Here is an 11327-nt window from a genome sequence, read left to right on the forward strand (position 1 = left end):
TGTCTTAGAGAGATATGAAGCGTTGTCTGGTCAAAAATTAATAAGGAAAAAACTGTCATAGTGTTTAGTGGAAATGTCAGTAGGGAGGTTAAAGAAGAGATAAGACTGTTGTGGGGAAATAATGAAATCCAACAGTATGAAAGGTATTTAGGCCTTCCGCTAATTGTGGGTAGGTCAAGACACTGAGCCTTTCATTCCATTAAACAAAAAGTTTGGCAAAAGCTTCAATGTTGAAAAGAAAAACTGCTATCACAAGTAGGGAAGGAAGTGCTATTAAAGACAATGGCTCTCTCTATCCCAAGTTACTCTATGAGTTATTTTCTGTTACCATCAAGCTTGTGTTCTGAGTTAAAGGATCTTATGTCTAAATTCTAGTGGGGACAGAAGGGAGAAGAGAGGAAAATTCATTGGCTCAGTTGGTCTAAAATGTGTGAGTTGAAGTCATGTGGAGGGATGGGATTTAAAGATCTTAGGGTCTTTAATTTGGCTCTCTTGGCTAAACAAGGATGGAGGCTGATGAAGGATGAAAATTCTCTAATTTTCAGATTGTTAAAAGCTAGATATTTTTCCAAATTCTAGTTTCTAGCAAGCTGTTTTAGGAAATAAACCATCTTATACTTGGAGGGGCATATGTGAAGCAAAGAAATGGGTGTTTGCTAGTTGTAGATGGAGAATTGGAGATGGAAGAACTATAAGAATTTGGAGTGATCAGTGGATACCAAGGCATGCTAAGCTAGTTTCATAAGGGGTGTTTAGTCTAGATGATACACAATAAGACTTGGTGGCAACGCTTATTGATGATGGTACAAGAATGTGGAATGTAAATAAGCTTAGAGCTCTCTTCAATCCAAGTGTGGTGGCTGATATTCTTAAAGTAGTAATCTGTCCAGGAGTTTCAATGGATAGTAGAATTTGGGCACATGAGAGAAGTGGATCCTTTAGTGTGAGAAGTTGTTACAGATTCATTAAGGCAAGACTGGGCTCTAATAGTGCAGAATCCTCAATAGCTGGTACTCATCAGGTTTTATGGAAGATGAAGGTGCAAAGTAAGATAAAAATCTTTGCTTGGAGTGCTTGTAAAGATGGGCTCCTTACAAAAGATAATTTGTTAAGAAGACATGTATCAATTGAAGGGCAGTGCTATTTCTGTGGGTTTGAGGGTGAAGATCTTCACCATGCTTTGGTTAGTTGCGCTTGTATTCAGAGTATATGGAAATAAATGTTGCCAGACATTGTTATTGATGCTAGAATGAAATTTGATGAGGTTGCATTGAAGTTTTGTGAGGACGTATCAAAGGAGAAGCTCCCACTTTTCTTTTGTGTGGCATGGAGTTTTTGGTATAGAAGAAACAAGATGGTGCATGATCAGATGCTGTTGAACCCAAAGAAAGTTACTGAGAATGCTATTGTGTTGGTCAGACACTTTATAGAGGTCAGAGTTAAATCAAGTACCCAGCTGAAGAATCATTTTCAATGGAAGCCCCCTCCAGTAGGTGTGCTGAAACTAAATGTTGATGGGGCCATTTTTGAAGATCTAAATAAATCTGGTATTGGTGCAATTTTGAGGGATGACCAAGGTAATGTGTTAATGGTAGCTAATAAGATTGAGAATGAGGTTGACGAAGCTGAAGCTATTGAATTAACTGCTATATTCAGAAGCCTTTAGTTGTGCGTTAGCATGGGAATCTCAAAGCTTTTAGTAGAGATCTTGTTGGTGGTGGAGGCCTTAAAGCAAAACAGCATGGAGGGATCATTGCTAGGCTAAAAAAAAAAAAAAAGTATGTGTGGTAGTAAGAATACATTTTCATAGTTATTATGCTTATTATAAATTGTAATAATATACCATGCCATGTCATCTATTACATGTTTATTTGTTACATGAAATGAATGTTATGTCACAAGTATTAAGTATGTTCATGAAACATTTTTAGGTCATTTGGAGTCTTTTATTTTTATCATGACCTCAAATGTTAGGATGCGATGTTATCTTGGTGGATCTCATTTGTCCACACTGGAATATTTAAACTAGTTTGTGGAATCTCCTAGTTGACAAAGTAAAGGCAAAAGGCTTCGAATGAGACTTAAGTAATTGATTATTGGAGTGAAGTTAGACACCCAATGCAAGTGGTGCCAACTACATGTTTAACATTTTTATCAATACAATTATCATGACATACTTACAACTGGCGCAGATATCTGTAATGTGATGTGGTATCGATAGGAGCACACGACCCATAGGGATTCGTGGAGCATCTATAGTTCACTTTTAATCAAACACGTATGGGTTAGCAAGGTCTCATGTCATGTAAAGTAATGCCACATTCATGTCAAGTCATGTTATTTTCAAGTCGAGTTCATCTCACGTTATTTTCAAGTCATGTCATGCACATCCGAGTTCATGTCATGAAGCATACATTTCATTTACTATCATACATGCATATTCATACTGTTGGGGTAGCTTAGGAGTTTTACTTGCTGAGATTTTATAAATATCACTTGTTAGTCCCAATTACATTTCCCTCAGAATGATAGAAGCTATGACAGGGATCGATGGAACCAAGCTAGACTAGGATAAGAATGGGGTGGCCAGAACTGAGTGGTTCAGAGTTCACATTGGATGAATGTTTCCAACTGATTGACTTTAATATGGAGATTATCATACATTTAGTGAGTAGTATTGATGGAATTTTGAGGTGCAATCCTGAGCCCCAATGGATACCATATTGTGAAGAGTTTCTCACATTTGAGAATTGCTTTATATTATTTAAGCATTTTATAAAAGTCAATTCAATACTATTGGATGAGATCGTGGAAATTTCGAGAAGTGTAGGATAAGGATTAGGATCTCAAAACATGTACTAAGTATTTATCTTTCGAGGTTCAAGTGGGCACATGTTTTAGGGACACTACTTTTGTTTATGAATAATCTAACTTAGTCTTCTGAACGAATTTTGTGATTATTTGTTTATATGACTATGATGGAGTTATGATTATGTTTTTGGATATAGTGTTTTGCCACTTGTGTGTTGCTAAAAAAAATATACGCTCCAAATATTTCATATTGTTAGATACATGATAGATACACTACATCTCTAACTGTCATGAATGAGGGTATGTGACCTTGTATTACATGTCTTGATATTTCAATCTCCGTGAAATCCCAAGCAAAACCTACAGGCATCACAAGCATTGTTTAAGAGTCCTTGCGCACAAGATCCTCTTAGGTCGCTTCTTGGTCAGTCTATCTAATTCCCTAAACAGCTAGCTGAAAGACTCCTAGCCAAAAACACTCTCTACCCTTGTACTCCATTACCGGGCCACTTGTCGTCTTGCCCCTCCACTAATGCCAAAGCATATCCCCTTAAGAAAAGTGATACAGGTATAAAGAAATTATACAAAAGTAATATTACAAACTGGCATGGTTTCACTTGATCCGCTAGATTTACTTTATAATAAAAGTAAATTTACGATTTGACAAACCATATAAAGTCACATCAGTTTGTAGATTATTTTTGTATAATTTTTTTGTGGCTAAAGAATTTATCATATTTTAATGGTATAGAGGAAAGATAGGTAAACAATATTACAATGTGGAGAGTATTACATATAGAATACAAACTAAAATATTACATAAACCAAAGTCTTACATTATTACATAAACCAAGGCCAATGCACTAAAAGACTCCAAGCCAAAAACACCCTCTGCTCTTGTATTCCAATACCTTGCCACTTGTCATCGTACCCGTCCACTATGCCCACGCAGATTCCCTTATCTCCACGTAAGACATATTCCCTTTGGACCCGGGTGGTTGGAAAGTTCCATGTTGTCTACCTGCATTATTGAATACGATGTATATTTATTAGACATTTATTGTGTTCGGTGTTTGGATGCACTGTAGATCTATTCCATACATTGTGTTTGGAAGCGTTTGTAAGTCTGCTGCACATATATTGTGTTATCTTATCTTGAGGTACTTGTCATGTTGGGAGGAGAGGAAAAGACTATCCGGTTTGGATACACAAAACTATCTCATCTCATTATTATAAGTTTTTCAAATTCTCAGCTTTTTTCAAATTCTAAAATAAAAATTATATTAAAAAATTATATTCTAACGATATTTTATTTAATTTTCAACAAAACATCTCATCTCATCTCATCTCATCTAAACTGTGTAACCAAACAAGACAAGTAAAGAACAGATGCATCTTTTTCTTTGTCGCTGTATAGCAATCATCCCTAAGATTTTATATCAACATGTGTTTCCCTATGTGGGTTTGTTTCTATACTTGACCAAAAAGATCAGGAAACAGTATTTTGAAAAAAATAGGGAGATGGAATTTAATCAAGTTGTCTGTACTCATATTGCAATATTTAGCCAATTAAGCTGTTTCCTTCACATACCATATGTTGTTTCTTTACATAAAAATACAGTTTTTTTTCTTTCTTGTTTCCTTGTCTGTGCAGGACATATTTATATTTCAATGGATCGCAGTCAAATGCTATAGATAGTTATTTAAAATATATAAGCATATCTTGAGGGGACTCGATTGGCATATGAAATTTGATAATAAATAATGCAGTTCATTTTCTTGTTTTGTCTTCCTGTGCGCATGACTTTTGACATGAAGACTTATAGCTAGTGATCAAGTCAAGAAAGCTGCTAAAGGAGCGAGTCAAGAAAGCTTCCGAGGAAGGATCAAGATTGTTGGCACTTTCAATATTTCTGTCTCCATATCAATATTCTTGCTTGAGGATATATGGCACTGATGCCAAGCCACAACTCAAGTCAATGATCTCATAGCTTCTTAGCTTCAGGAACCTTTGATTGAAATTTATAATCCCACATTATGCAACTTTTTTTTTTAATTCTCTAATATCATTATCAAATCAGACCCTACTTTTTTGGGGAATTTTTCAATAGCCCTGTTACTTGAAATCTTATTTCTTTTATATTCAGATATGCACCATGCCAACATATATCTTAAAGCAACTTTTATTCAATAGTGTGGAGTCAAATGCTAGTCGAGTTAGTCTACATACAGTCCCCAAATGGGGACTGCTCATGCAAATCCATACAGTTATGTTTTAAAAAAAATTTAAAATTACAATAATATCATTTTTAAAATAATGTTTGTTCCCCTTTTACCTCCATTCATCAATATGACTGTACACGCAGTCCCCCACTCAGGACTGCAAATAAAATTTCTTATATCCTAATTATTTGTAATGTTGGAACAGATATCGTTTTGACTTTATCACATATGATATCTTCCAAGTACATGTTCTGTTCTGTTTTTTTTCTCTCATGTTATTGATTTTCAATTTTGTTATGAAGGAGTCAGCTAAGAAAATAAATGTAGGCATATTGAATATTGATATTTATTTCTACTTTTACCAGTCCTTAAATGCAGATTCCCAATATGTATTAGTTTAAAAGAAATATAACTTTAAGATTTTGGATTGAAGGCTTTTTGCCCCTCTTAATATTCAAAAATAAACAGAATTAGCTGAAAACAGTTACAGTACTACTCATTCATCAAAAAATAGCCATAAGGTGATTCCTTATGGGAAGATGCCATTGATCCTTTTGCTTGGGATGGTGTCTTCTCAGTAGAGACTGTAGCAGTCTTTACCAAAGCCTTCATTCCCTTACAAGACTGCATGTGCGAATGCAATTTTTCTGGCTTGAACGACTTTCTGCATTGTCTGCATTTAAGTAAGAAGCATTTTGTTTCAGTTTGTGGTGTTTATGCATTCATTCACAAGCCATGCATTACAAAATTCAGCTCAATCCATCCTCTTCCTTGAAATTCCAATGGAAGGGACCGGAAGGGACCCGGCTTATATCTAAATATTCCCCTATGTAATCAAAACATGCATTCTATATGGTTATTTACTTTGATTAAAAAAACCAACTCATGATGATAGAGCCCAGCAATATATAACAGTAAAATAGTTTATTTCAACACAATTGATAGATTATGAATATAGATAGAAACTAAAATTTTAATAAAGAAACAATACAATATAGTTAACCCAACATGATTTGACCCCTGTATTAGTGGACGTCATAATGATCCACCTATTATAGACTTAAAACATTTTTCTTTGCAGTTTGATTAAGTCTGTTGGATCTTTGGAGAGGGTGCGAGGGTGCAGTGCATGGGGCAGGATTTACTCTGCAGGGGTGGATCCCAAGGGCCTTGCCTTGGAGAGGTTCTCGATATCACAAAAAAAAAAAAAAAAAAAACATTCTGTTGGATCTTTGACATCAACTAGATTCCCACTCATTGAACACTTGGCATTTGTCTAACTTTGCAGTGACTCTGCTTCCCCCCTTATCTCATTTGATGATTCTGATCTACAATAGGATGGAGTCAGCCTGAATTTCTGGGCTTCTTTTCAAGCTCCCAATTCAGGCTTGGGAAGTCAAGCATGGTGAAAATCCCGAAGGTTTTTGTTCTTACCCTTTAACCCTATTTATAACAAATGGACATTCGATTCAATTCACTATTATACCATTGGTATTCACTGAAATCTGTTACTAGCAAGAGAAATTTAGAGTCACTTACGAGCAATTTGGCCAAGCCATTGGTTTGTAAGTACTTGAAATGGCTTTTTGTTTAGGAAATTCACTCTGCTTCTTCTTCTGTGAATCCTCTCCCCCATCATAATAGCTTTTCCTGCATCACCAAGTTCATGCAAAATCAAAGAAGAGATTAAAAAAAAAAAGGCTCTTTTATTGTAAAATAGATCCAACATATCACATCAATTTGTGAGACTTATTTTTGTAAGATCTTTTTATAAAACTAGCAGTTCTCGAATAAGCATGTTGTGACCATAACGTACCAAGTATTGTGCTGCTGCTGCTGCTGTTGTTTTTGTTGATGGTTTTCTTGCTGCTGTTGTTGATTCCAAGTAGTCCCAAAAACCCTTGCAGACCCTCCCAATCTCTCTCCTTTACGAATCTCAGCCTCAATATTGGGCTTAAAGGAAGATTTGTTTTTGTCAGCTCTATTCATCATAATCAACGCAGCATCATTGGTATCCGCAGCACCACAAGTAATCAAATTGCGTAGCATACTCGACGCTCCACTCGAATAGCTCTTACTCTTTGTAAATGACGATGGAGAAGGCGATGCCTTTTCCGCTTTTTCCTTCTTGTTGCTGCTCTTCATTTTATTCTTCTTGCTCGGTGGTGAGGAACAAAAGGAAGAATCTCCGAGGTTTTCACCTTGTTGATGCATCTCTGCTTCGAGCTTTAGTGACTCGTTAGTTAATGTTGACCTATCTGAGCCAAATAAAGGTGACTCTTGATTGATTTCAGAAGAGAAATCTGTTGAGGTATTGGTTTCAGGGTGCCCTTCAAATGATACTACTTTCGATGAATGTCGCTGCCGGGGTTGGTCTTCCGCATGGACTTCGACAGGCTGCTGCTGCTGCTGCTGCTGCCGCCTTTTCAATATGGAAGCTTTGTTTTCGCTGTGTGAATGATGATCTGTAATTTATGCAGCAATCAATTTGAATTTGAACGAAAAGGGAAGAACTGTAAAACGAAAGGATGGGAGTGGTCAAATTGGACTAAATTCAAACAAAATCAGAAGGAATCTTTGAGACTTACCAAAAGAGGTAGAGACAATATTCTCGGAACCTTTGAGAACATATTCAATGTCTGAGATAGGAGTGATAAGGTCATCATCCTGCAAATCTTGCCAAACATAACCTGTCTTGTACCTCCTGCCATTGTCAATTCAAATGGCAACTAAATATCTCCATAAATCAGTCCTGAAGAGGAACAATATATATATATATATATATATATATATGGAACATTCATATATATACCTTTTGTAGGACCAAGCGAAGGCTTCGGGCATGTCTTTTCCTCTCAAATCCGCAAGCCACCTTTTAACATCTTTTTTTTTTTTTTTTTTCACAGATATGAAGAAACAGATCAATACCCATTAATGAAAAACCACCATATTGGACACAGAAAACTCGAGACAGACTATATATTCACCTCGTAGGTAGACGCCATTGTTGCGGTTGAAATGCTGAACCCGAATAAGATGGGGATGCTCAACATGACCCATGTGACTCAGAAAGTAAACGATGTGTATACGCCTCACTTCTCCTCCTTGGGCTTCCATTCTTCTTCTTCTTCTTCTTCTTCTTCTTCTTCTTCTTCTTCTTCTTCTTCTTCTATTGCTGCTGCACTAAAGACCCGCACACCAGCACCAGGAAGTGGAAAATCCTTTTATTCTCAAGCAAAGTCTCTCAGATCATTAACCAACAAAAATTCAAAATATAATATTAAAGATGTGTGTAAGAGAGGGAGAGTGCATGAGAAATCCAAGAGAAATCTTTGTCTCTCTGCCGGCCTACTGCACGAAAAGCCAGGAACAAAGCATATTCCTCATGCTTGATTATAATAATATGATGATCAATCAATATTATTCATGCTTGCAGTGCAGTGCAGGCCTACCTACACAACTATATCTATATACATTTATATATATGTGCAAGGATTGTATAAAATAATCCAATAACAAGACAACTTTCTTGCAGAAACAAAAGATTGAATGAATCATCGGTAAACTCGAGATAGTTACCAGTTGATTGCTTCCTTTATACTCACTTAACTTTTCCTCTGATCCCCTTCTTCACCATGCAGTCTTTGTGTGTGTATGTGAGAGGCAATGTAATGGATTTGAGGACCACAATATATGGAAGATTGACCAGATTTAAGAGCTGCTATATAGGGAGAGAGAAGATGCCAGTTTTGCCACCCGCCAGCTTTATCTGATTTCCCGCTATATAACGAACTAATTAATAACATTGAAAGCAGGAACTTCCAGAGATTTTTTTTAAGACAATCACGGCGGTTTTTATATTTTACCATGTCAATATATTAATATATAATATAATAAATTAATTATGATCTAACTTTAAAAAAATGTTTGGCCTACAAAGAAATAGATGCACAAAATTAAGTTCAGAAATGGATTCGGCCGCATAACGTGGTATATTAGGATCCGTTTAGATACATATGAGATGAAATCACATCTCTTCTTATCTCATCTAATTTTAACTAATAATCTCATTATTATTTACAAACTATCTCAATTCATCTCATCTTACTATCCAAATAGGCCCTAGATTGTAAATTTATTTTTATGTAAAAAAAAATCTAACTTATTACATATCACATTTAACCACATGATAAGTTTGCGACTTAGCATTATAATCGGTGCGACCTCTTACCTCTTTTAGGATTATTTGTACAAGAGAAATGATACAGTTCTAGAGTCTGCAAATCTCGTATATTCATTTTAAAAAAAATGAGGTCTATCATTAGAAATATGAGTTTTTTATATGGATCCCAAATTTACTAATTTTTTTCAAAATGAATGTGCAGGACTTGCACATTAATCTAAAAGTGTAAATATCAATTCTCTAAAATCCTTTTAAAAAAAAACTAGGGGTCATTGGTCAAGAACAATTCTACGCATCAGCCTGTAGCCGCAGCACACCACACAATTTTTTTTTTTTTTTTTAACAGCAGCACATGAGGTGTGTTGTCGCTATGGGCTGATACGAATAATTTTCCCATTGGACAATAAGGTAATCCAAAAATCCCAAAAAATGGATTGGTGAGCAACATTAATTAATTCATCTATAATAATAATCTACTATCCACGATCAACATTGGCAGTTTGTATAAAGATATTCCAAGTCTCAATTTATTTTCGTAGGAAGCCTTTTTAGTCTATACCATTATTATAATTATTCTTAAGAATGTCTTATATATATCTATTGACGACTTACCGTTCAATATTTTATAAGGCCTGTCGTTTTCATCTACTTGAATGTTTATAACGACAATATTTATGTAACATTAAAAGGTGAAGATAAGTGCGTATGATGGCATGGTAAGCTAGCAGATTTAAACCTGCCTAGACATTGATTATATAATAAAAAAAATAGAGACAAATTTGGATATAGGTGAACGTCTTTAGCTTATAACCCATTTATTAATTCGACATGCAAACAAATTAAAAATGGGTTGGTCCAACCTCAAAGTTTTTTCTCCCATTTGTTCATATAAATATATATATTATGCCATTATCGTATGGTATTTTGGTAGGACGGTTTCTATAATTTAATTTATACCTATAATGGGTTGGTAAATTAATCGCTTAATCTAAGAACAAGAGGAAAAGAGCAAACATATATAACGGTTCAGACAAGACATTAATAATGGAAACATGCACTTAATTTTTTCATTCATTTAATAAAGAAAATAAAGTCGTATGTTCTGAATCGATATCTAACCTATTCATGATGATGTGTCCTTCATAAATTAACACCAATAACGAAGGTGAGTTCACTATAAGAGATGTTTATTTTAAGAGTAATACTAGATACAGGTTTAGATATATATGTAAGTCCTACGTACTCCATTTGAAACTTGCATATCCTAACACTGCAAATATATTCTCTCTTATTTTAAATAAACTAACCAAAATTTGAGTAACAAAATGATTTTGGCGAGCTCCCTAGTAATGATCTTATGCGACCGCTAATGGCTAGTTACATCCTAATTAGCATATTCCTATATATATATATATATATATATATATATATATATATATATATATATATATATATCTGAATATCTCATTAATAACAACTAATAATGAATAAACGTAATTTACCAAGAAGACTATTTAAAAATGAAAAAAAAAGAGTACTAGTACAACATACCTTTAATCTCGGGATTATATCTTACCCAAAAAATTAGGAAGTCTTTATTTTAGATCTTCGCAAACAATTTGGCAAAGAGTTTTGTTACTCATCATCCCTATACATCACACATTATTTTTATTTATTTGTTTGTTTATTTATTTTATTCTTTTTAAACTAATTAAATTCTTTTACTCATCATCTATATACTAGACATTTGGTAAAAGAAGAAAAAATATAGTGTATGGTATGAAAAGATGATGAATAGAATTTTTCTTTGGTAGGTACCTTCTTCTCATATAATATATATATATATATATATATATAGAGAGAGAGAGAGAGAGAGAGAGAGAGGGAGGAGGGGGGGGGGGGGGGGGGGGGGGGGGGGGGGGGGGGGGGGGGGGGGGGGGGGGGGGGGGGTGGGGGGGACCACGGTGTTGTTTATTGTTAGAGATGACTTGGGCGAGAGGTAGTCTTTGATGGTGAAGTATATTGTATAGGCAATATTCTTTATCTCGTATATATATAAACGTGCCGTTGCAGATGAAGCTCAAATCTGCTTACTGACTGGTTCAACGAT

The 11327-nt window shown here is 35.0% G+C and overlaps 1 protein-coding gene across 1 annotated transcript; it reads right to left on the reverse strand.

Moving 5' to 3' along the window:
- Positions 1 to 5442: 5442 nt before the first annotated feature.
- LOC121240857 (protein SOSEKI 2) lies at positions 5443 to 8212 on the reverse strand. The gene is made up of 6 exons (XM_041138384.1): positions 8022 to 8212; positions 7847 to 7916; positions 7623 to 7738; positions 6851 to 7499; positions 6574 to 6684; positions 5443 to 5707 (listed from the first exon to the last, which is right to left on the reverse strand). The coding sequence occupies exons 1-6, from the start codon at positions 8149 to 8151 to the stop codon at positions 5527 to 5529; spliced, it is 1257 nt and encodes a 418-aa protein (XP_040994318.1). The 5' UTR covers positions 8152 to 8212; the 3' UTR covers positions 5443 to 5526.
- Positions 8213 to 11327: the final 3115 nt, after the last annotated feature.

This window comes from Juglans microcarpa x Juglans regia, chromosome 7S (assembly GCF_004785595.1).
Source record: "Juglans microcarpa x Juglans regia isolate MS1-56 chromosome 7S, Jm3101_v1.0, whole genome shotgun sequence".
NCBI lineage: Eukaryota > Viridiplantae > Streptophyta > Magnoliopsida > Fagales > Juglandaceae > Juglans > Juglans microcarpa x Juglans regia.

Coding starts and splice junctions, on each gene's coding strand:
- LOC121240857 (XM_041138384.1), bottom strand. CDS start 8,151: ATGGAAGCCCAAGGAGGAGAAGTGAGGCGTATACACATCGTTTACTTT. Junction 7,917..8,021: donor CAATGGCGTCTACCTACGAG/GTGAATATATAG, acceptor AAAAAAAAAAAG/ATGTTAAAAGGTGGCTTGCG. Junction 5,708..6,573: donor ATGGCTTGGCCAAATTGCTC/GTAAGTGACTCT, acceptor ACTTAAATGCAG/ACAATGCAGAAAGTCGTTCA.